At 38.5% G+C, this 27926-nt stretch overlaps 1 protein-coding gene and 1 long non-coding RNA gene across 4 annotated transcripts; one reads left to right on the plus strand and one right to left on the minus strand.

Moving 5' to 3' along the window:
• Nucleotides 1-27581, plus strand: LOC139869716 (probable flavin-containing monooxygenase 1). Its single transcript, XM_071857783.1, has 5 exons — nt 1-435; nt 672-909; nt 26356-26531; nt 26791-27149; nt 27239-27581. The coding sequence occupies exons 1-5, from the start codon at nt 1-3 to the stop codon at nt 27579-27581; spliced, it is 1551 nt and encodes a 516-aa protein (XP_071713884.1).
• On the minus strand, nt 4033-26266 carry LOC139869695 (uncharacterized). 3 transcript variants are annotated; one of them, XR_011766294.1, is made up of 10 exons: nt 25923-26266; nt 25055-25133; nt 24688-24907; nt 24529-24617; nt 24209-24291; nt 23667-23795; nt 23401-23541; nt 4697-4806; nt 4467-4573; nt 4033-4356 (listed from the first exon to the last, which is right to left on the minus strand). It is a non-coding gene; the product is annotated as an uncharacterized lncRNA (long non-coding RNA). The 3 variants fall into 3 exon arrangements; XR_011766282.1 differs by having other exon boundaries at nt 23667-23802; XR_011766288.1 differs by lacking the exons at nt 4033-4356; nt 4467-4573; nt 4697-4806 and adding an exon at nt 20953-21103 and having other exon boundaries at nt 23667-23802.
• Nucleotides 27582-27926: the final 345 nt, after the last annotated feature.

The following is a 27926-nucleotide window of genomic DNA, read 5'->3' on the forward strand; positions in this document are numbered from 1 at the left end:
ATGGATCAGAAACAAGTAGTTATCATTGGAGCTGGAATAAGTGGTCTTGTAGCATGCAAGTATCGTCTATCTAAAGGCTTGAATCCTGTCATTTTCGAGTCTTCGGGCGATATTGGTGGGGTATGGGCTAAAACCATAAGAACCACTAGGCTACAAACATTCAAAGGAATGTATCAATTTATGGACTTTCCATGGCCTAGTTCAGTGACTGAAGATTATCCAACCCAAAAACAAGTGTTAGAATATATCCACTCCTATGCCAATCATTTTGACTTGTTTAAACATATTCAATTTCAGTCTGTAGTCAAGGAAATTGACTACCAAGGCTCGTCAAATTCCATGTGGTCAAGTTGGAACGGAATCAAGGGTACCTTTCTTCAAGGCAAATGGAAAGTCACAGTTCAAAACGGTCAAAGTCAACCTCCATCAACCAAGGTATGTTAGATTGAGAACATACTGATCAGTGATCACAATTTAGGCCTTCTAAGCATGAAAGATTTATTTTAATATTACGTAATCTTATATTAAAAAAACTATCAAAAAATTGTTATAAATATCTAGTAGACGTATTGTCGCACATTTTGTTACTGTGTGTTATATTTTTGCACATATTATTGTTATTATGTAATACTATAAATCAATTCCGATCCTGACACATTTATGTAAAACAGGTGTTTGATGCAGATTTTGTGATATTGTGTGTGGGAAGGTTTAAAGATGTTCCAAACATACCCGAATTTTATCCAGGGACGGGACCTGAAATATTTAAAGGGGATGTGATTCATTCAATGGAATACTCTGCTATGGATCACGAAAAAGCTGAAGACTTTGTTGAAGGGAAGAAAGTAGTTGTTGTGGGGTTCCAAAAACAAGGGCTTGATATAGCAATGGAGTGCTCATCTGTAAACGGTTAGTTATATAATTTCATATTTAAATAACTGTTAAAATCAACACAATGGTATTTCATTTCCTCTCCATATATTCAGGCACTTAAACTTATTTCAAACGTAATCTATAAATATCACATGTATCCCTCGCATTTTTTTGACTTTATTTGAATATGGCATCCTATATTTTATTCATTCTTGTAGAAACTAAATTAACCGATGCATATACATACAAAACAAAGATTAGTGTACGATTACATAAACAAGATCAAGGATGCTACAAAGAATATAATATGATTACATACAAGAATCTGTGATGCATACACAGAGAATAAAATTTGATTATACAAGGATGCGTAAGTTTACAATCTAACATACATATACACGCATGCATCCAGGTAATGTCGAGGCATCCGACTACAAATGTCATCGACATTCTTTGCTATCGAGTTCAGACAACTAAATGTTATAATCGGTTAAGCGTAGTCTTTGTGAATTATTTTATTCTAATCTACAGAAATATATAAAACTAAGGAATTCAGTGCGATGTATCTCATCTCAAATAAAACATTAGAAAATAATTGGATCGTTATCTGAGAATTTTTTTTTGAAATAGTAATATTTTTTAATATGTTTACAAAACTAGAAATTTTGAAAAAAACTTTACAAAACTAGTAAAACCGGAGTTTCAAACTCCGGTTTGGCCAAATCGGTGTTCCAAAGTCCGGTTTCTCTCTACTTTGTCCACATGGCAGAGTGACATGGCAAACCGGACTTTGAAACACCGGTTTGCCACGTGTATTTTTTTTTTTTTTTTTTTTTGAAATTCTGGGATGAGCTCATTTATTTTTTTAGAAAAAAGTTTAATTATTTTTGCTAGATTTAAGGGATGAATATCAATTATTAATAAGCTAATTTGAAACTTTTTTTAATGTAGTTTGAGAAGTGAAAGTTCAGATAGTTATTACTCCTTAATTAATAAGCTAATTCTTTTAAGGGATGAATATCAATTATTAACAATTACAGTAAAAAAATATTTCTAAAAAACTAAACGAGCTCATTCCAGAATCCTAAAAAAAAAAAAAAAAAAAAAAAAAAAAAAAATTGCCACGTGGCAAACCGGTGTTTCAAAGTCCGGTTTGCCATGTCACTATGCCATGTGGACAAAGTAGATAGAAATCGAACTTTGGAACACCGGTTTGGCCCAAACCGGAGTTTGAAACTCCGGTTTTACTAGTTTTGTAAAGATTTTTTCCAAATTTCTAGTTTTGTAAACATATTAAAAAATATTACTATTTAAAAAAAAATTCCGTTATCTGACATAAAGTGATGTCGGATTTGTAGGTGTATAGATAAGTTGCAGACACATTAAGTTTAAGAATATAATGCAGACATTCAAGAACTAATTTTATTAATTGAAATGCAAAAGATGATTGAAAATGAACGTAGGTGTAGGACAGTTACAAGTTTGAACGGATTAATTGTTTGAATAATTATCCAATTTATTTACTTTTTAATTCTTAACTAGTGTTCGAACCCTCGCTTCGCGCCGGGGGTTCGATTTTTAATGTATTTTATTGCGTTTAGTTTGTAAAAAAATTTTGTGGCTAACGATGATGTCGTTGAAGCGCAACTCGAGTCGAACTAAAAGGTATAACCCGTGAAAGATTTAAATGTTATTTAAAATTAAAAATATATGTGCATCTCCGCATTTCGCTATGGAGTTGTCGACTTTTAAATTTTAACGGAGAATTAACGTGTACGAAAAGTACCCAAATATTTATCGTTTTTTAAAAAGCGTTCGTTTTGCGTATAGCTAGTGACATTGTGTTCCTAAAATTATTTCGAGTTTAACGATGGTGGCGGAAAGATTTAACTCGTTGCGAGTGCGAAGATATAACCCGTTGAATATTTGGGTGGAGTTTGTTTAAGATTTTTTATGAGAATGGTTAATTGAAACTTTACCCCCCTGTTTGGGGGTGGATTTGATTTTTTGAATAAAGTGTGGGGTGTTTGTGGTTGAATTTGAGAAGGAAAAAAAAGAACAAAAAGTCGAAAATACCCCTGAATACTATTCATTTCTCCTATGTCATTTAGAATATAAGTATAATATAATATAATATAATATAATATAATATAATTACACATGTGGTTGATAATCCTTCTAGCTAAAACTTAAAATGAGAATGTTCTCATTTGAATCTCCAAGGTTGTTCTTCTGCTATCTTTCACACTAGGTGCGGGTCAAGCAGTTAACTTAAAATATTTCGAGTACGCTTTGCGCGATGGATGCGAGAAGTTTCTTACTAACGGATGTGTAGGTGACAAATGAAAAAATTCGATGTCAAAATTGCCTATCTAAATAGAAATGACGATACTTTATCTAAATTGTCATAAAATAAATTAAAATAAAGTTCATTAATTCGATTTAATGGTAAATTTGTTTTATAAATTTAATTTAATAATATTTTCAGATTAGTACACTTTAATGTCTACATTATTTGAAATTGTTGTTAAGGAATCTAATTCATCATATGGATAATTCATCATATCGTCAATCGTCAATCGTCAATCAATTATTTAAAGATTACATTTAATGTAGAAAGTTAATATTAAATGTTAAAGATTCATATTGATTACTCAATTTTCATTTTCTACTTGTCTTATTATTCCCTCTTTTTTTATTTTATTTATTTATTATTTATTAAATTCAAAATTCAATCCCCTAACAAGTAAAATTGGTTTCTATGAACCGGAGTAGTTAATTTTTGAAAAGGTTATATAAAAAATGAAATACATTAGGTCTTTTTATGAGAGGTGTCATATAAAGAATTTATATTAAAGCTCACAAATATGATTCAGTTGTAATTTTATTATTTCTAAATTTAATTTAAACTAGGTTGGTAGCCCGCGCTTCGCTGCGGTTTTTGGACATGAATTGCAATCAGCTCCAGAGGATTGTACACACCAATAAGTGGGTTGATACAAATGATGAAGTATCTGCAATCGATCAAACAGTTTACATAAAATAAACATACTATATGTAGGTAAAGTCACTCAATGAATATATTTAATGATAGAACTTTCTTAATCAATTTATTCACTGAAATATTAAATTAATTATGTGGATAAAAAGCAATCGGATTCAAGTCAACCATCTCTCCACTCGTGAAGATTATCTGCTTAGGCCCTGCCTGACCCACCCATTTTACGACCGGTAACCAAATATGAGCAAAGTAATGATATTTTAAACACTCCTCCTAGAACCCGAATTCTATAATTTGAAGAATTTTGAAAGGTGTTTACGTTAGTACCTTGCTTACCTATTTGTGAGCGTGCCATAAGTAACCTTGAGCTTATAGAGATCGATGGGGGCATTGTAAGCCTCCGTATGAGCTTTAATTATATGTTGATGAACTAACCTTCAACTAATTATCCATTGCAGGAGAAAGAGGAGCATCATGTTCTTCTTTTGTCAAAATACAAACATATCTATTAAGTAACATCATATAATTAAAAGAAAATTTCCTAAAATGATCAGGTGAAACTCGAAATTCAGGAAATAGATCATTAACCCACCATTTCTTCAAGAATAGAACACCATTTCGCTTCCATCTGATATCACAATAAGTTACCATTTCTTCAAGAATAAAACACCATTACGCTTCCATGTATAAAATATGGCACTGCATAACATGCATAATTGTGATATCTTGAACAACATTAAATATCAAGAAAAAGTTATCAATATCTTAAAAACATACTATGTAGAAAATGTTATTTGTATGCAGCATAAAGGGAAAAAATACCTATTATAAATCATGATTTTGATGTTGAAGCCCAGTCTAGAGCTGATTACATTAGTATCCTCACCCTTGAGTTTTAGTACACCTATGATCTTTCTGTATTATTGAGTCCCCTGTTCATAATCAAGCATTAAAACGATAACAAATTTATCAATACAAACCATCACATATGTATATCTATATATATCTATATCTATATACACCATAAGTGTAACAACCCAAACCGTAACCGACCAAACACGACGAAATTGCAAACAAAAAAAAAAAATTTCTGGTGCAGGCCATCTGCGCGGCGCGCCAAGTGGCCGCGCGGCGCGCCAAACCACCTGGACAGCCCGCTGTCCCCGGAAGTCTATTTAACGAAAATGTTTGACTAGTTCTCGACATTTTTAGCCAAAACGCTTTTAACCATACATTCATATATGTAAAACTAGCACATAACTAAGGTTTGAGCGAGTTTTACAAAGTGGGGCCCACACGTGCCCAAAACGCCACTAAGTTTAAAATACAATGTTTAATACAAATTAGAGTTTCGACCACAAAAGTTTAATTGCCAAACGACACAACGAGCATGGTGTTTGGGGTTAAACTACCCAAGTCTCGGTCAAACTCCAAGCCAAAACCAAAAGTGCTTCCTAATCATCGAAGCGGGAAACTCAATCCAAGGTAATGCCCTTACCCTTGTCCACACACGAACCTATAAAAAGGTAAACAACGAGAGGGTAAGCAAAGCTTAGTGAGCAAGATAATTATACATATACATATATAATCTACTTACTCGCATCACTTACACGACATCATATTCGAGTTTAACAATTCATCAAGCATGCTACAATACTAAGCATATACCAATAACCGCAATACCACAATAGCTAGTAATACAATAGCATATATTTCATGATTAAATACTTTCAATACATAAATCACATAACCTTGGTTAACCAATTCGAACAAGGGAAACGGTGCTTAAGAGCCCGTTGGAGTTCATAACATCCGTTAGTGCTACTTAACCAACGCGTAGTCACTAATCCCCCGGGTGATGTCTTAAACAACGCGACTCACTCACCCTTTCCAATGTGGCGTCTTAAACAACGCGACGATTCCACATGCCATTCAATACGATGGGTGGTGTCTTAAGCAACGCGACATCCACCCCAATACATTGTGGTGTCTTAAACAACGCGACATCCACTTCTATACCATGTGGTGTCTTAACAACGCGACATCCACTTCTTTACAATGTGGTGTCTTAAACAACGCGACAATGCCACATTCATGCAACACAAATAAATACATTATATACACATACGCATAATTATTCCACTCACCTTATGCCGTCGGTGATTACTAAACCAAGCTTGAATTCCGAGGTAACGTACCTATTTCACAAGCATATAATCAATCAATCGACTTGGCCTAAACTCATAACACACATCATCCTAGGTCATCTTGACCCATTTTGACACTTAACCCTAATTTGGGTCATTCTTACCAAAAACCCTAACTCTTGGCACTCAAGGCCTTCATACACTTTAAATCACTAGATTTTAACACAAAACACTAACGTTAACCAATCTTGGTCCATTTTGACCCGTTTGACTCAATAAAAGTCAATACACCCATTTTGGGTCATTTATACCCAAATCACACCCATTTACACTTCCCTAAGGTGTTCTAGTAAATTATTAGCCAATTAGGGTTTCATAACAACAATTAATACCTTTAAAACCCTAGCTTACACATAATTGAGTTTACATGACCCAATTTACCCAAGAACACCCAATTTACCTACAAATGGGTCTTAGTGTTCATCTTCAACACAAACCCTAACCCATACACGAAAACAAAACAAGAATTGAAAGTTAAGGCATACCACAACTATCAAAATGTAGCAATTGACGAGATGAACAACTTTAGAACTTGGGCTTTAGCAAGAAACCCTCTTCTTCCTCTTCAAAGTGAGCTTTCCCTCTCTAAAACTCACTCTCTCACTAAAATAAATTGGGAGGTGATAAGGTTGGTGAACAAGGGAGTAAATGAGCTCCCAAACTACTGAACCAAGCATTAAACTCGGCCTTGATGTGAATTTACCAAAATACCCCCAAAATATCTAATTTAAAAAGAGAAAGGGATCTGTCACAGACAGTTGGCGCGGCGCGCCACAAAGCCGCGCGGCGCGCAACCCTGCCAGTTCAGCTCCTTTTGTATTTTAAATACCCGCAACAGAACCCCGTTTCAAGTACCGTACATTACACTTATATACACTTATGTACACTATAAATAATCGGGTCTTACAACTCTTCCCCACTTATTCGGATTGCGACCTCGCAATCCATGCCGCATGACAAGCGGGAAGATAAACCAACACAAACTCTTCAGGTTCCCAAGTGAACTCGGAACCCTTATTCCGCCGCCATTGAACTTTAAAAGTCCTAACCTCCTTATGCCTCAACCTCTTGACCTTTTCATCAAGTATTGCAATTGGCTCTTCAACATACTCCAACTTATTGTTTAGCTCAATTTCATCTAAAGGCATCCATGAAGAATCATCCGCAAGGCACTTACGGAGGTGAGAAACATGAAACGTGTTATGGATCCCCGCAAGCTCTTCGGGCAATTCCAATCGATATGCAACTTCACCAACACGAGCTAAGACTTTAAACGGTCCAATAAACCGAGGACCTAACTTTCCCCGTTTTCGAAATCGAATAATACCCTTCCATGGCGAGACCTTAAGCATAACCATGTCGCCCTCTTGGAATTCGATCGTTCGTCTACGTTTATCGGCATACGACTTTTGCCTATCTTGAGCCTTCTTCAAATGCTCCCGAATAATATCAATCTTGTTATTCGTCTCTAAAACCAAATCGGTACTTCCGATTTCTCTTTGACCCACTTCTCCCCAACAAATGGGAGTTCGACACCTTCGGCCATAAAGCATCTCGTAAGGTGGCATCCCGATACTAGTATGAAAACTATTATTGTACGAGAATTCCACCAAGGGTAAATGCTCGTCCCAACTACCACCGAAATCGATAATGCACGCCCGTAACATATCTTCCAAAGTTTGGTTCGTACGTTCGGTTTGACCGTCCGTTTGAGGATGATACGCCGTGCTCAACTTTAATTGTGTACCCATATCTTCGTGAAACTTTTCCCAAAATCGAGATGTAAAACGGGTATCTCGATCCGAAATAATAGATATAGGAACGCCATGTCGCGAGACCACTTCCTTGATAAACAACTTAGCCAAGGCCTCCGACGATATTGCTTCTTTAATGGGAAGAAACAAAGCACTTTTCGTCAACCGATCCACTATAACCCAAATCGAATCATATTGAGTTCTCGCCGTCTTAGGTAATTTAGTGATGAAGTCCATGGTAATGTGCTCCCATTTCCATTTCGGGATCTCTAACGGTTGCAACTTACCATACGGCTTTTGATGTTCGGCTTTAACTTGCAAACAAGTAACACATCGTTCAACGTATTTTACAACATCGCGTTTCATGCCCGGCCACCAATAATCTTTCTTCAAGTCATGATACATTTTCGTCGCGCCCGGATGAATGGAATATTTCGACTTATGTGCTTCATCGAGTAGCACCCGTCGGTAATCACCCGTCTTAGGCACCCACACCCTTCCTTGAAACGACAATAAACCTCGCGGGCCCATTGTAATGAACTCCGATTGGCCCACAATTCGTTCCGCGTGCTTATCGTGAACATAAGCCTCTATTTGGTCTTCACCCATATTTTCAAGAAAGTCATTAGTGATAATCAAACGTAACGATGCTATACGTATCGCCGGATGTTGAGTCTTTCGACTTAACGCATCCGCGACCACATTCGCCTTACCCGGATGGTAAAGTATCTCACAATCATAATCTTTCACCACATCCATCCATCTACGTTGACGATAATTCAAATCCCTTTGAGTAAAAAGGTGTTTCAAATTCTTATGATCCGAATATATCGTACACTTGACACCATACAAGTAGTGGCGCCAAATTTTCAACGCATGCACAACCTCCGCCATTTCAAGATCATGAGTCGGGTACCTCGTTTCGTGTTCCTTTAATTGTCGAGAGGCATAAGCAATGACTTTACCCCTTTGCATAAGAACGCACCCGAGCCCATTTAAGGAAGCATCACAATAAACCACCATGTCTTCGACACCTTCCGGTAACACTAACACCGGAGCTTGACACAACTTCTCTTTCAATAATTGAAAAGCAATTTCTTGCTCGTTTTCCCAATTGAACTTAGCACTCTTCCTCGTCAACTTTGTTAATGGAGAAGCAATCTTAGAAAAGTCTTGGATAAACCGACGATAATAACCGGCCAATCCGAGAAAACTTCGGATCTCCGTGGGCGTAGTCGGTCGTCCCCAACTCTTCACCGTCTCAATCTTCCCCGGATCCACTTGGATACCGCTTTTGTTCACAATGTGACCAAGGAATTGAACCTCCCTTAGCCAAAATTCACATTTAGAGAACTTTGCATACAACTTCTCTTTTCTTAGCGTCTTCAAAACTTCACGTAAGTGACGTTCATGTTCGTGCATACTTTTCGAGTAGACTAGTATGTCGTCAATGAATACAATAACCGACTTGTCCAACATAGGTTGGCACACCCGGTTCATAAGATCCATGAATGCCGCCGGTGCATTCGTAAGACCGAAGGGCATAACTACAAATTCATAATGCCCGTAACGCGTTCGGAAAGCCGTTTTCTCAATATCTTCCTCACGGACCCGCATTTGGTGATAGCCGGACCGTAGGTCGATCTTAGAGAAATACGTTGCGCCTTGAAGTTGATCAAACAAATCGTCGATCCTAGGTAGTGGATAACGATTCTTGATCGTCACTTTATTCAACTCACGGTAATCAATGCACATACGCATACTACCGTCTTTCTTCTTCACAAATAAGACCGGAGCGCCCCATGGAGAAGCACTCGGTCGGATAAAACCCTTCTCGAGCAATTCTTGAATTTGATTCAATAACTCTTGCATCTCCGTTGGTGCTAAACGATAAGGAGTTTTAGCAATGGGGGTAGCCCCCGGAACCAACTCAATGCGAAATTCGACTTGTCTTTCTGCCGGGACACCCGGTAACTCATCCGGAAAGACATCTTCAAACTCATTAACTACCGGAATTTCACGAATTGGTGGTGGCTCATTACGAGTGTCGACAACATGAGCAAGGAAAGCCATACCACCGGTAACAACGTGACGTCGTGTCCGAGCAAAAGTGCATATCGGCACCGATCTCCTTCGTTTGTCACCATGAATAATCATCTCTCCCCCACTTGGTGTCTTTACACGAATAAACTTGTCGTGGCATGCAATATCGGCTCTATAACGATCGAGCCAATCCATACCAACGACAACATCAAAATCACCCAAAGTCATCGGAATAAGATCAATTTCGAAACTTTCGGCGCCAAACACAACATTGCAATTTTTACACACATCAACCACTAGCGCCGTCTTGCCATCCGCTATTTCAACTTCTACCGGACGACTCAACTTTACTAGCGGTTTATTTAACTTAGGCACAAATCTTGGAGATACGAAAGACAAATTAGCACCACTATCAAAAAGTATCCGAGCCGGATTAGAATTAACCATGAAAGTACCTGAAACGACTTCATTGGATTGTTTAGCTTCTTCATTAGACATCAAGTAGTTACGACCCCTAGCCGTACCCGCCGCCTTCTCTATCCGCTTAGCATTATCATTACGCAACTCGGGACACTCGGGCCGTTTGTGCCCTTCTTTACCGCAATTGAAACAAGTAAACTTGGGTGTAGTAGAGGGATTGGTGCAATCACGGGCCATATGTCCCTTTCGCCCACAATTATGGCAAGTATAACGAAACTCTCCCGGCGCACTCTTCTTGACACTTCCGACACTCTCGGTTGCACCCTTCCTTGAAAAATTTGACTTCTTGCTTGAAAAATTTGAGTGACTCGAACCTTCGTACTTTCTCTTCCTCAACACAATCGCTTCAAACCCTTTCGCCATATTAAACAACTCATCGAAGCTCTTCACCACATTTACGCTAATCTTTTCTTGATAACTGTCATTCAAGGTTCGATAGAAATCTTCTTTCAACATTTTATCATTCCCGACATACTCCGGGCAAAATTGCGTCTTGGACAAGAACACGGATTTGAGAGTGTTCAAGTCCATCGACCCTTGCCTTAAGGTGCGTAACTCGTCCTTAAGCCTTGTAAGATCGGCCGAAGTTCGGTACTCATCGAAGAACTCCGCTTTAAATTCCTCCCAAGTGAAGTCCATACATTGTTCTTCACCATAGAGTTGGATCTTAGCATCCCACCACAATTTCGCGTCACCCCTTAACATGCTACAACCATACCTAGTCTTCTTGTCGGGTGGACACTCACAAGTACGGAAGGCCCCCTCCATATCGGAGATGAATCGGGCACTCTTGAGTGGGTCCCGATCGCCCTCAAAAGTAGGAGGTTGAGCATCCCTAAAGTTCTTGAAGAAAAAGTCACGCCTTCCCCCATTTTCTTCTTGAAGAGCAATCTTAATTTGCTCCTTAACCAAAGTGACGACTTGTTCGTCAATCGTCTCTAAAAACATCTTCTTAACATCCTCGCGAAACTCCGCCTTTTGGCGTTCAAAGATGGCCTCAACCTTGGCCGTGAACTCGGGGTCCTCGCTCGTGCCCCCATTATCAAGTTCGGTGTCGTGTCCGTTTCGCGTCCTCATTCTATAAAACGGAATAGATTAAATAACGAAACGAAAGACATTACAATACTCATCTCGCTCGACGATCATCGTACATCGCTTGTTTGACACGATTTGCACCCGTAGTAAGGGTAGCTAATCATTACTACGCGAGCACGTCGCGCTAACGCGCTAGTACAATGTCCATTTCGCTCGATGATTACTATACAACACAACCAATAATGCATGATTAGTTCACATAAACCTATGTACTAACCAAGACCCGGTCCGACCCAAAGTCCTACAAGTCCCGCACAATACGCACACAAAAGTCTAAGTCTAGGCGCCTATCTCAAGTCACCTAAATCCCTTAGACCATGCTCTGATACCACTTGTAACAACCCAAACCGTAACCGACCAAACACGACGAAATTGCAAACAAAAAAAAAAAAATCTGGTGCAGGCCATCTGCGCGGCGCGCCAGGTGGCCGCGCGGCGCGCCAAACCACCTGGACAGCCCGCTGTCCCCGGAAGTCTATTTAACGAAAATGTTTGACTAGTTCTCGACATTTTTAGCCAAAACGCTTTTAACCATACATTCATATATGTAAAACTAGCACATAACTAAGGTTTGAGCGAGTTTTACAAAGTGGGGCCCACACGTGCCCAAAACGCCACTAAGTTTAAAATACAATGTTTAATACAAATTAGAGTTTCGACCACAAAAGTTTAATTGCCAAACGACACAACGAGCATGGTGTTTGGGGTTAAACTACCCAAGTCTCGGTCAAACTCCAAGCCAAAACCAAAAGTGCTTCCTAATCATCGAAGCGGGAAACTCAATCCAAGGTAATGCCCTTACCCTTGTCCACACACGAACCTATAAAAAGGTAAACAACGAGAGGGTAAGCAAAGCTTAGTGAGCAAGATAATTATACATATACATATATAATCTACTTACTCGCATCACTTACACGACATCATATTCGAGTTTAACAATTCATCAAGCATGCTACAATACTAAGCATATACCAATAACCGCAATACCACAATAGCTAGTAATACAATAGCATATATTTCATGATTAAATACTTTCAATACATAAATCACATAACCTTGGTTAACCAATTCGAACAAGGGAAACGGTGCTTAAGAGCCCGTTGGAGTTCATAACATCCGTTAGTGCTACTTAACCAACGCGTAGTCACTAATCCCCCGGGTGATGTCTTAAACAACGCGACTCACTCACCCTTTCCAATGTGGCGTCTTAAACAACGCGACGATTCCACATGCCATTCAATACGATGGGTGGTGTCTTAAGCAACGCGACATCCACCCCAATACATTGTGGTGTCTTAAACAACGCGACATCCACTTCTATACCATGTGGTGTCTTAACAACGCGACATCCACTTCTTTACAATGTGGTGTCTTAAACAACGCGACAATGCCACATTCATGCAACACAAATAAATACATTATATACACATACGCATAATTATTCCACTCACCTTATGCCGTCGGTGATTACTAAACCAAGCTTGAATTCCGAGGTAACGTACCTATTTCACAAGCATATAATCAATCAATCGACTTGGCCTAAACTCATAACACACATCATCCTAGGTCATCTTGACCCATTTTGACACTTAACCCTAATTTGGGTCATTCTTACCAAAAACCCTAACTCTTGGCACTCAAGGCCTTCATACACTTTAAATCACTAGATTTTAACACAAAACACTAACGTTAACCAATCTTGGTCCATTTTGACCCGTTTGACTCAATAAAAGTCAATACACCCATTTTGGGTCATTTATACCCAAATCACACCCATTTACACTTCCCTAAGGTGTTCTAGCAAATTATTAGCCAATTAGGGTTTCATAACAACAATTAATACCTTTAAAACCCTAGCTTACACATAATTGAGTCTACATGACCCAATTTACCCAAGAACACCCAATTTACCTACAAATGGGTCTTAGTGTTCATCTTCAACACAAACCCTAACCCATACACGAAAACAAAACAAGAATTGAAAGTTAAGGCATACCACAACTATCAAAATGTAGCAATTGACGAGATGAACAACTTTAGAACTTGGGCTTTAGCAAGAAACCCTCTTCTTCCTCTTCAAAGTGAGCTTTCCCTCTCTAAAACTCACTCTCTCACTAAAATAAATTGGGAGGTGATAAGGTTGGTGAACAAGGGAGTAAATGAGCTCCCAAACTACTGAACCAAGCATTAAACTCGGCCTTGATGTGAATTTACCAAAATACCCCCAAAATATCTAATTTAAAAAGAGAAAGGGATCTGTCACAGACAGTTGGCGCGGCGCGCCACAAAGCCGCGCGGCGCGCAACCCTGCCAGTTCAGCTCCTTTTGTATTTTAAATACCCGCAACAGAACCCCGTTTCAAGTACCGTACATTACACTTATATACACTTATGTACACTATAAATAATCGGGTCTTACAATAAGAATGCGCATTTCTTTTTATTTCCACCTGATCTTCCAAATGATGCTCAAAAGCCCCATTATAAACCCTAAAAAATTTCCTAATTCAACACTTCCAAACTCGGATCAATCGGTACAACTGTAAGTACATTCCATTTAAGGAACAAAATTCAATTAACTGTCACTAATAGCAAACAACACTAAACAAAGCTTATAAGAAGCCATATTAGTTCCTGCACACTTTTGAAGGTACTTTTTAAGGGTGCAAACCAAAGTCCAAATCAGTCATGGGACAAAACAAATGTATGTATATAAGTCTAAGGGAAAGTTATATTAAGAACAATTTGATGAACAAAAATCAATTTATATGTTGGGGGGAAAATTGCTTTCACAATAGTAACAGAACACGATAGAAGCCTTAATCTTGAGTTAGAACAAACCCTCAAACAACAAAGAAAGAGAGTTGGAACATGACCTATATAAGTTGATTCCAGGCGTTCCATTCCGATTCCTAGCAGAAAGAAGAACAGAAACCCTAAAATTCATAGTCATGAATCAATTCAGGAAGCATAAGTCATTGACGGACCGGGACTAATATTTTTAGTGCAAAGATAATTAGAGAGATAGGGTTGAAGATTGACTGAAATGGTGGTAGAAGAGAAGAGGTAAAGGAAAATGGAAGAATCTGGAATGAAGATTACAAAGGGTAAGGGAATTTTTGTCAGCATTTGGATTTGGATGGATGTACGAAACAACCCAACCCGTACTCCGTACGATAATTTTTTTTTTTTATAATACACATTTACGCGCCAATTAAATATGTAGACCAAATCACAAGTTCCATTAAACCATACAACCATTACCAATGTTTACAAAAGGGCACAAAGGCCATTAGTTAAGTAAATATAAGTTTGACCGAATACAATGATAGTTTATAAACCAAACGACCCAACGAGCATGGTTTGGGACTAAACTACCCAAAAGGTGGTCAACTTCCAAAAGCTCCTACAAGCACATCATCAAGGACATCTAGTGTCCGACAATCCCCTTCCCTTTATCCTCGCCTGCAACTAAAAAGATAAACAACGAGAGGGGTAAGCTAACGCTTAGTGAATGCAATAATTATACATGATCATATATAACCTACTTACTTGCATACACTTACACAATACCACATACAAGCTAGCAACTCAACCAACATGAAATCCATCATGCATAAACTACTATCCACGTTCCACATCAAGCTAGCAATAGTATTAGCATATAGTTCACAATATAATATGCTAAGTACAATTCGCACAACCATGGTTAACCAAGTATACAAGAGAACGGTACATGAAGGTCCGTTGGAGTTCATAACATCCACTAGTGTTACTTATACACCGCGTAATCACTAGTCCCCCGGGTGATGTCTTAAACACCGCGACTAACTCACCCTTACACAATGTGGCGTCTTAAACACCGCGACGAATCCACACTTCATTCAATACAATGAGTGGTGTCTTGATCACCGCGACACTTCCACTCTCATGACATTGTGGTGTCTTAAACACCGCGATAATTCCACAAGTCAATTACACAATGAGTAGTGTCTTAAGCACCGCGACAATACTACTCGTTACCTAAAATGTGGTGTCTTGAACACCGCGACACTTCCACATTCATACCACACAAATAAATACATTATATACGTTCACGCATAATTATTCCACTCACCTTGACACAAGGATGATGAATATTCGCTTCCAAACTCAAAGCCAAGTACCTAATACATTAAGTACCAATTCAATACATAAACTAGTGGAATTAACCACATTACAATTACTTGGGCATTTAATGACTCAATTCGCATTAAATGACCCAACTACATCACAACCGCCCTCTTAATGGCCAAGACTCGACTTTAGTTACCAACATTAGTGCATTAAAGTCTACTAGCCTCAATTGACATCCACCTAGGGTAATTTACACCCATTTTACCCAAACTAGGTCAACTAGTACATTCTTGACCCATTTTGACACTTTCACATCCAAACTAGTCAAACATAACCCAAATGACATCTCTTTTAATTTTAACAAATGTTTAATGCTTTTAATATCATTAACACTTTCAACTCACAATTACAAGGCCAAAACCCTAGATTATGGCCATTAGGGTTTCATTACAACAACCTAACCCAAATTCACCCATTTTACTCCCAAATGGGTCATACAAGCTTCTATTAACCAAAACCCTAGCCATAATCAATTAAAACTCGAAACTTAGAGTTAGAACTTACCGAGACTATCACCACGTAGCTAGAGTCACAAGGAACAACTTTAATACTTGCTCCAAAGATCAACCCTAAATCCTTCCTCTCTCAATCTCACTTTGAATCCAAATGGGTGTTAGAGTTTTGGGAGAGAAATTGAAAGAAAATGAAAAAGGAAAATGAAATAAATGAACTAGTGGACCAGATTTAATGCACCCATCTGATCTATACGTCCATTTACCATTTTGCCCCTCAAAATCTCTTAATTTAACCTAAAACCGGGACCTGGCCAGCAGGCCTGCCGCGGCGCGGCACTAAACGTCGCGGCGCGACGAATCAAAGTAAAATTCACCATGCTTAAGTCCTGTTCTGATCTGGAAACGCTTGATGGGTCGCGGCGCGGACCCGTTTGTCGCGGCGCGACATACGCCTGGGTCTGGCCACTTCGACTAGTTAGTCAAATTTCCAAGGTTTCCACAACTAATTCCTTCATTCTCGTTCCCAATACACGTCTAAGCCTCACATCTAAGTCTCACGAGACCTAACACTACACAAGCTCATTTGTACACTTATATACGCACATGTTAACTAGCACACAATAAATTATATATATACGTTTATCTATACAATTACGCATAAGCTTCCGAATCATAACGTACAAATGGTTAAATATGTACCTTTAGTCACGTACGGGAAAAACGGGATGTTACAACTCTCCCCCACTTAGATCGGAGCGCGTCCTCGCGATCCAAGCCGCATGACAAGCCGGAAGATAAACCAAAGCAAACTCTTCGGATTCCCATGTAAACTCGGAACCCTTTCGATGTCGCCATTGCACTTTGAAGGTTCTAACTTCCTTGTTCCGCAACATCTTAACCTTTTCATCAAGGATTGCAACCGGTTCTTCCGCATACTCTAACTTGTTATTCAAAGTAATCTCATCCAATGGCACCCAAGTCGAGTCATCCACAAGACACTTGCGAAGATGGGAAACATGGAACGTATTATGAATTCTCGCAAGTTCTTCGGGTAACTCTAATCGATAAGCAACCTCACCAACACGTGCCAATACCTTGAAAGGACCAATAAACCGAGGAGCTAACTTTCCTCGCTTTCTAAACCGATCACACCCTTCCATGGAGAAACCTTAAGCATCACCATATCACCTTCTTGAAACTCAATCGTTCTTCTACCTTTATCGGCATAAGACTTTTGTCTATCTTGCGCCGCTTTAAGTCGAGCCCGAATCATTTCAATTTTACTATTCGTCTCCAAAACCAAATCGGAACTTCCGATTTCTCGTTGACCCACTTCTCCCCAACAAATGGGAGTTCGACATCTACGCCCATAGAGCATCTCGTATGGTGGCATCCCAATACTAGTGTGGTAACTATTATTGTATGAGAATTCCACCAAGGGTAAGTGCTCGTCCCAACTTCCACCAAAATCAATAATACACGCCCTTAACATATCCTCTAGCGTTTGGTTAGTACACTCGGTTTGACCGTCCGTTTGAGGATGATACGCCGTGCTCATTTTCAATTGAGTACCCATATCTTCATGAAACTTGTTCCAAAACCGAGATGTAAAGCGAGTATCTCGATCCGAAACAATAGATACCGGAACCCCATGTCTTGATATCACCTCCTTTATAAACAACTTAGCTAAAGTCTCCGATGATATCATTTCCCGAATGGGAAGAAACAAGGCACTCTTCGTCAATCTATCAACAATCACCCAAATCGTATCGTATTGGGTTCGCGCCGTCTTCGGTAACTTGGTAATAAAGTCCATGGTAATGTGCTCCCATTTCCATTTCGGGACTTCCAATGGTTGTAACTTACCGTAAGGCTTTTGGTGTTCGGCTTTGACTTGCAAGCACGTGACGCATTGTTCAACATACTTAACCACATCACGTTTCATGCCGGGCCACCAATAATCTTTCTTCAAATCATAGTACATTTTCGTTGCACCCGGATGAATGGAATACTTGGACTTATGTGTTTCATCAAGTAGCATTCGCCGGTAATCCCCCATCTTGGGTACCCACACCCTTCCTTGAAAGGACAACAGGCCACGCGAGCCCATTGTAATGAACTCCGATTGGCCAACGATTCGTTCCGTGTGCTTATTGTGAACATAAGCCTCTATTTGATCTTCACCCATCTTTTCAAGAAAGTCATTAGTGATAATCAAACGTAACGATCCCACCTTTATCGCCGGATGTGTACTCTTTCGACTCAAGGCGTCCGCAACAACGTTCGCCTTACCCGGATGATAAAGTATCACGCAATCATAATCTTTCACTACATCCATCCACCTACGTTGACGATAATTCAAATCTCGTTGAGTAAAGAGATGTTTCAAATTCTTGTGATCCGAATATATCGTACACTTGACACCATACAAGTAATGGCGCCAAATTTTCAACGCATGCACAACCGCCGCCATCTCTAAATCATGAGTCGGGTACCTCGTCTCGTGTTCTTTTAATTGTCGAGAGGCATAAGCGATGACTTTACCTCTTTACATCAGAACACACCCGAGTCCATTCAACGAAGCATCACAATAAACCACCATGTCTTCAATCCCTTCCGGTAACACCAACACCGGAGCTTGACATAACTTCTCTTTCAACAATTGAAAGGCGACTTCTTGTTCATTTTCCCAATTAAATTTAACATTCTTCCTCGTCAACTTCGTCAAAGGAGAAGCAATCTTAGAAAAGTCTTGAATAAACCGACGATAATAACCGGCCAATCCGAGAAAACTTCGGATTTCCGTAGGCGTAGTCGGTCGACTCCAACTTTTCACCGTTTCGATCTTCCCCGGGTCTACCATAATAATCAACTCTCCCCCACTTGGGGTCCTAACACGAATGAACTTATCATGGCATGCAATATCGGCTCTATAACGATCGAGCCAATCCATACCAACAACAATATCGAACTCACCCAAGGTCATCGGAATGAGGTCAATTTTAAAGGTTTCGGTACCAAACACAACATCACAATTCTTACAAACATCAACCACTAGCGCCGTCTTGCCATCCGCTATTTCGACTTCAACCGGACGACTCAACTTAACTAGCGGTTTATTTAACTTAGATACAAATCGAGGCGACACAAAAGACAAATTAGCACCGCTATCAAATAATATCTTGGCCGGTTTAGAGTTAACCAAGAAAGTACCTGAGACAACCTCGTTCGATTGCTTAGCTTCATCATTAGTCATCAAATAATTTCGACCCCGGCCCGTACCCGCCGCCTTCTCTAACCGCTTGACATGATCATTAACCAATTCGGGACACTCGGTCTTCTTGTGTCCTTCTTTCCCACAATTGTAACAAGTGAATTTTGTAGTAGAGGATGGTTTGGTGCAATCACGGGCCATATGTCCCCTTCGCCCACAATTATGACAAGAATAGGGGAAATCCCCCGAAGCACCTTTCTTCACACTCCCCACACTCTCGGAGCCTTTCTTAAACTTCTTGCTAGAAAAATTAGATTGACTAGTAGCTTCAAGCTTTTTCTTGCCCAAGGTAAGGCTATTCTTCCTCATCACAAGCGCCTCGAAGCCCTTGGCCATGTTAAACAATTCATCAAAGCTTTTCACCACATTCACACTTATCTTCTCTTGATAACTATCATTCAAGATCCGATAAAAATCTTCCTTTAACATCTTATCATTCCCGACATACTCCGGGCAAAATTGAGTCTTAGACAAAAACACGGATTTGAGAGTGTTCAAATCCATTGACCCTTGCCTCAAAGAACGTAGCTCGTCCTTAAGCCTAGTGAGATCGGCCGAAGTTCGGTATTCTTCGAAAAATTCGGACTTGAATTCATCCCAAGTAAATTCCATGCATTGCTCTTCACCATAAACTTGGAGCTTTGCGTCCCACCACAACTTGACATCGCCCCTCAACATACTACACCCGTACTTTGTCCTCTTATCGAGAGGACATTCACAAGTACGGAAGGCCCCCTCCATATCGGAGATCCAACGGGCGCTCTTAAGAGGATCTCTTTCACCATCAAAAGAGGGAGGTTGAGAGTCCTTGAAATTCTTATAGAAAAAGTCCCGTCTTCCCACATTATCTTCGCGAAGAACGGCCTTAACTTGCTCCTTTACCACATTGACTAATTGCTCGTCAATCGTATCTAGGAACATCTTCTTAACGTCCTCGAGAAAAGTCTCATGATGCCTTTTCAAAATGGCCTCAACCTTGGCCGTAAACTCGACTTCTTCACTAGTACCTCCGCCGTTGATATCATGCCCGTTTCTCATCTTCATTCTATAAGACGGAATAGATTAAACAACGAACCCAGAGACATGACACATATATATATATACACCATACCACCCCATCTCGCTCGACAATCGTCGTACATCGCTTGTTTGACAAGATTTGCACCCGTGGTAAGGGTAGCTAGTCATTACTACGCGAGCACGTCGCATTAACTTGCTAGTACAACGTCTGTCTCGCTCGATGATTCCATCTACAACACAAATCAATTAGTGCATGGTTAGTTCATATAAACCTACGCACTACAATTCCCGATTCGACCCGAAGTCGTACAAGTCCTGCCTAAAAGCGCATACACATAAAAGTCTAAGTCTAGGCACCTATCTCAAGTCGCCTAAATCCCTTAGACCATGCTCTGATACCACTTGAAACAACCCAACCCGTACTCCGTACGATAATTTTTTTTTTTTTATAATACACATTTACGCGCCAATTAAATATGTAGACCAAATCACAAGTTCCATTAAACCATACAACCATTACCAATGTTTACAAAAGGGCACAAAGGCATTAGTTAAGTAAATATAAGTTTGACCGAATACAATGATAGTTTATAAACCAAACGACCCAACGAGCATGGTTTGGGACTAAACTACCCAAAAGGTGGTCAACTTCCAAAAGCTCCTACAAGCACATCATCAAGGACATCTAGTGTCCGACAATCCCCTTCCCTTTATCCTCGCCTGCAACTAAAAAGATAAACAACGAGAGGGGTAAGCTAACGCTTAGTGAATGCAATAATTATACATGATCATATATAACCTACTTACTTGCATACACTTACACAATACCACATACAAGCTAGCAACTCAACCAACATGAAATCCATCATGCATAAACTACTATCCACGTTCCACATCAAGCTAGCAATAGTATTAGCATATAGTTCACAATATAATATGCTAAGTACAATTCGCACAACCATGGTTAACCAAGTATACAAGAGAACGGTACATGAAGGTCCGTTGGAGTTCATAACATCTACTAGTGTTACTTATACACCGCGTAATCACTAGTCCCCCGGGTGATGTCTTAAACACCGCGACTAACTCACCCTTACACAATGTGGCGTCTTAAACACCGCGACGAATCCACACTTCATTCAATACAATGAGTGGTGTCTTGATCACCGCGACACTTCCACTCTCATGACATTGTGGTGTCTTAAACACCGCGACAATTCCACAAGTCAATTACACAATGAGTAGTGTCTTAAGCACCGCGACAATACTATTCGTTACCTAAAATGTGGTGTCTTGAACACCGCGACACTTCCACATTCATACCACACAAATAAATACATTATATACGTTCACGCATAATTATTCCACTCACCTTGACACAAGGATGATGAATATTCGCTTCCAAACTCAAAGCCAAGTACCTAATACATTAAGTACCAATTCAATACATAAACTAGTGGAATTAACCACATTACAATTACTTGGGCATTTAATGACTCAATTCGCATTAAATGACCCAACTACATCACAACCGCCCTCTTAATGGCCAAGACTCGACTTTAGTTACCAACATTAGTGCATTAAAGTCTACTAGCCTCAATTGACATCCACCTAGGGTAATTTACACCCATTTTACCCAAACTAGGTCAACTAGTACATTCTTGACCCATTTTGACACTTTCACATCCAAACTAGTCAAACATAACCCAAATGACATCTCTTTTAATTTTAACAAATGTTTAATGCTTTTAATATCATTAACACTTTCAACTCACAATTACAAGGCCAAAACCCTAGATTATGGCCATTAGGGTTTCATTACAACAACCTAACCCAAATTCACCCATTTTACTCCCAAATGGGTCATACAAGCTTCTATTAACCAAAACCCTAGCCATAATCAATTAAAACTCGAAACTTAGAGTTAGAACTTACCGAGACTATCACCACGTAGCTAGAGTCACAAGGAACAACTTTAATACTTGCTCCAAAGATCAACCCTAAATCCTTCCTCTCTCAATCTCACTTTGAATCCAAATGGGTGTTAGAGTTTTGGGAGAGAAATTGAAAGAAAATGAAAAAGGAAAATGAAATAAATGAACTAGTGGACCAAATTTAATGCACCCATCTGATCTATACGTCCATTTACCATTTTGCCCCTCAAAATCTCTTAATTTAACCTAAAACCGGGACCTGGCCAGCAGGCCTGCCGCGGCGCGGCACTAAACGTCGCGGCGCGACGAATCAAAGTAAAATTCACCATGCTTAAGTCCTGTTCTGATATGGAAACGCTTGATGGGTCGCGGCGCGGACCCGTTTGTCGCGGCGCGACATACGCCTGGGTCTGGCCACTTCGACTAGTTAGTCAAATTTCCAAGGTTTCCACAACTAATTCCTTCATTCTCGTTCCCAATACACGTCTAAGCCTCACATCTAAGTCTCACGAGACCTAACACTACACAAGCTCATTTGTACACTTATATACGCACATGTTAACTAGCACACAATAAATTATATATATACGTTTATCTATACAATTACGCATAAGCTTCCGAATCATAACGTACAAATGGTTAAATATGTACCTTTAGTCACGTACGGGAAAAACGGGATGTTACAATGTAGGTTTTAAAAAGAAGGGAAAGAAGGAAACAGTATAACAATGAAAGAGAGGGTTTGTAGCCAATAGGATTGTGAGAAATTTACGCCAATTAGTATATCTACAAGCGTTAGGTCGGCCGCGCGTTGCGGCGGCAGAGCTGAGATGGTTAGACGCTTTGTTTTACGGTGGCGTATATTACATTCTAATGTTGTTTAGAGTACATAGGTAGAAGGAAAATGTTTCAGTTGGTTGTAGAAAATGTGCAACTGTTGCATGTAGTTGAATATGATAGTAAAAAATGATGACATTTAAAGCATGACTAAAAGAAAATTAGTTTAACCAGTTGACATACATTAAAATACATACATATCAAATTCAATGAAATTTGTATTACAACAGTAGTAAATAAATTGATGTTTACCTTGACAATTAACATTTTAAATTATTACATATTGTGGTAATAATCCCAAGAGACGTGCTCCATTACCCTGCTCAGTCAGACCCTCAAAGACGCACTCCAGTACCCTCATCACTTTTGTTGCCATTGTAGACACGTTCATAGCTGAAAACATCATAGTAAAATTTGAAAATTATCATTCTCTAACACACAATAGCAAAGGTCTCACTAATACTTTAAATTTCTTATGCTATACAATTGAATACACATATATACAACTGAATACATACCATGGATACTACTCATCAAAATATTATCATTTGGGGCGCGACATTGGATCAAATTTTGAGCAAGTGGAACTCTCTCTAAAGAGCTATAGCCAAATTTCATTGAAGGCATGATAAAAGGCCTGATTCTATCTGCAAGCTACATATTTTAAAATAATGCGAAGTACTAATTACTCAGAAAAAAACAACTAAAATGCAGTTACATTGAATAACTTTCAGAATAACACTAATAATGCAAAACACTCACGCTAATTGTAATTACAACTATCTTCTTAATGTGTGAACTTTATTAACTTAAAAACTTACCGAAATTACAAAACTAAAGCAATACGAAAATGCACATTTTAGTTTAAGAGTTACTTGAGAAAAGGTTCTACCAAAAAATGCATCGAAATAACCGTCTATGTATCATTTTCATATAACTTATATAACATTAGCACTAAGTAGTTCAAACCAAGAATTAACAAAAAAAAATTATGTATGTTTGTACTAAATCACACTTTTGATCTAACCAAATTAACATCGAATTGAATAGCAAAACTCACTCAAGAGACTAATGCGTAAAAAAACCATAAGCATAGCTTTATCGTCAACTCTGGTAGTATATCATCTCCAAAATTTCGTGTTACTGCATAAAAATAATAATAAAAATAATCATTAAAAGAAACATACTGATCATTGGATTAGAAAAGTTTCTCTGGTTGCTCATTCTGCAGTGCCATTTTCACAACTTTGTCACTGTGTTATATTACGGAGTAATATATAAATAGTAGTTAATGTGTGTTACGTACTGTTATTTCTAGCATGTTATGTTATACTTTAATAAAGTTCGGTAGTTCAACAACGATTGTTACTTGAGACTGACAGTGTAAATGGATCTTCTTATTGATTGATTTTTTTGTGTGCTTCCGGAGACGTCCAAGGGTTCAATACTTTGAGTGCACCCTATATAATCTGCTTTAACACTTTTTTAGTAGGGAATCGTGTCAATGTTTAACAGACTGATAGTAATATTGTATGTTACCTGTTAAGACTGAAGCTCTTAGATATCGATCTTGTAATTGATGGTATGATATGAACCTGAAGTAGTGATGTGGGAAATCAGATACTGGTGGTGTGTCACATATAGATTATGATAGTCTGTATTATATATGCAGAATTCAGCTGCAGCACTCCTTCAAAGTATTCCTAGTCATCATAACTCATTTTTGCATGTACAACATTATCCTGTACTTGAAAATAACCTGGTTATGAAGAAACAATGTCCTGTATCATTATATTATTTTAAAAAGTTGGTAGTTGTTTTATGCTTATATATTTGTCTAGAAGCGGGCTACAATATCTTAATCTCATCATATTTTCAGGGCACAAAGAACCAATCCACAATATACCTTCATTCGTAGACGATACCAATAAAGGATTTGCAAAATTGGAGTGACGATATCTACCACTGGAACGACCCACCAGCAGCTACACACAATAAAAAACACCATATGAAAATATAAACTAATCCGTACAAAAGTATAACACTAATACGAAAATGATGCAGAATGTAATGTAAATTGAAAAAACACACATGTAGCAGCAGAAGGACCAAACAAAAACAGATAATTCATAGTTGAAACAAATGACGACTCAGGAACATAAGCATTCATAAACTCGGACAGACATTCAGACGTACTTTGCTCACGAAATGTAGTGTCACACCTATCACTTCTAATACATGCTTTCTTAACATGTACGGAGTATTTTTTTTACAACCATCGCCATTTACACCAGAAACATTGGTTAGCAAAACAAAAATTACGACTTTATTTTGTCTTTTTTAGAAGGCATTATGACATGAAATATCCATCAAGTTGTATTGAGTCGAACAATGTTCTCTAATGATATATTATTAATAGAAACAGTAAAACATAATACAAAAAAGAGCAAAACATAATACAAAGAACAATTCAAACTCAAGAAACATGAATAACAAATGCTAATACAATACTAATTTAGAAATTTTTTACATAATTCAGTATATCATTATCTTTCCTTAAAAAACAGTCGCACAAACATTAAAAAACCCTAATTTAAAATATCACAATCTTTCCTTAAGAGTCCTAATTTAAAACCCTAATTTAAGAACAGTCGCACAAACATTAAAAACCAAAAATTAGGAACATATATGTAAACGCCAATGGAAAACTAAAACCCTAATTTAAAAAATAGAAAAACCTTTGATTACCTTTATATATGAAAATCGATGTTTACCTTCGGGATAGGATAAGGAAGGGAAAAAATGGACCGTTGCTGGTGACGATGGTGGATGCGGCAGTGCTGGTGACGACGGTGGATGCGGCGGTGACGGTGGATGCGGCGGTGATGGTGGATGCAGTAAGGAGAGGAAGGAGCAGGTAAAACCGTCACAACCGTCGATTTTCTGGCTACCGATTGTGACGATGGTGAAAGTTGATGGTGAAAGTCGATGGTGACGATGGAGATATAAGGTTTACGCAGAGAGATAATAGGTAGGGTTGGTAGACTGAATTGGAGGAAATGGGGAGCAGAAGAAGAAGGTTCTATGTATGTATGAGACCTGCTACAGTATAGTAGTAAAGTGAGCGTACTGTTATACTGTAGCGGGCAACTTAGCAAATTAGTATATTGTTAAAAATAAAAATACTTTCCTTTTGATGAATATTAGGACCGGAGAATCCATGTACCGTTGTTTACAGGAAAGATCGATGGAAGATAAACGATTTCAGTGTATGGGGAATTCCGCTGCAATATTTATACTTGAATCGCTTTTCTGAGCTTTTGGTTCATAAGCCTGGTCAAACTTTTCTACTTGGTCTACTGGCCACACTTCTTTCACCTCTTGTAAGTGCCTTTGATCTTCCTAGTTTTTTAATGTGTCAAAAAGGGTAACATATGAGTTACATGATACAGGTCAGGCTGACCTATTCTGACCTGGAAACACTTTATTGTTGATCATAAATTGGCAATATGATAAGTATCATTAAGTTTAAAATTGTAATACTGAAGTACTAAAGTGATTAATCATTTATGTAATCATACAATTTTTATGCGTTTTGTAATCAAACATTTAAGACTTTAAGCAACCCACCATTTATAACAGGGATGGGTGATTTCAAAACTCGTGGAAACTTACATCAAAATAAAGCTTCCACTAGCCAAGTTCAACATGGTACCCGAATGTAACTTCTCAAAAGATGCGCGCTCGTGCTTACTCGCAAGGCTGCCGGATGGCTTTTTCAACCGAGTTGAAACTGGAAGTATTTTGTTAAAAAAATCTCCTAGTTTCAGTTTTCACAAAGATGGCATCCTTATCGATGGGGAGAATAAACCCATAGACACGGATATTGTCATATTAGCTACTGGATTCAAAGGAATTCAGAAACTTAAAAACTTGTTCACGTCACAAGATTATGGTAATTTCATTTCGGCTTCACCAGATTCTAGAGCTGCCTTTTACAGGTGGGCAAAAATAATGATTCGTGCCAATTAATAACCAATATATATTGAACATAATTAACATTCTAACCGTTTGTGATTAATTTTAACAGAGAATGCATTCATCCAAGAATACCACAATTAGGAATAATTGGATTCTCTGAAAGTTTCTCAAACTTGTTCACATCTGAAATACGATGCAAATGGCTAGTGGAGCTTATTGATGGCAATGTTAAATTACCAAGTATTGAAGATATGGAGAAGGACATCTCAAATTGGGATAAGTATTTGAAGAATTCATCTGGTAAATATCATCAACGGTCATGCATTGCTGCTTTGGATATATGGTACAATGATCAACTCTGCAAAGACATGGGTTGGAATCCTAGGCGCAAAAATGGGTTTTGGGCTGACCTGTTTCAACCTTATGGTCCAATGGACTATGCCAATCCATAAGTTCATGAAATGCGAAGTCAGGTTCCATTGACTTGAACGTTGCAATAAAATCCATCTATATTTGAATAAAATGGAGTTAAAACAGATGTTTTGTTTTGGTTTGTCTTATGGTCTTGAATACTTATTGATTCACTTGTGATCTTATATAATCTGTTCTGATAGAATTCTATATTCGACTTTGAACGTGCCATATGAGTAACGAGTAGTGTATGTTACGGGTTCTTTTTCCATCTCTACTAATTGACTAATAATCTTGGATACTTTGTTGTTCTATGACCATCACCAAGATGCGTACAGTGTTGTCTTTTTTTTTTTTTTGGACATCACTTTGAGATCACCCAGGGA

The sequence above is a fragment of the Rutidosis leptorrhynchoides genome, chromosome 1 (genome assembly GCF_046630445.1).
Source record: "Rutidosis leptorrhynchoides isolate AG116_Rl617_1_P2 chromosome 1, CSIRO_AGI_Rlap_v1, whole genome shotgun sequence".
NCBI classification, from domain to species: domain Eukaryota; kingdom Viridiplantae; phylum Streptophyta; class Magnoliopsida; order Asterales; family Asteraceae; genus Rutidosis; species Rutidosis leptorrhynchoides.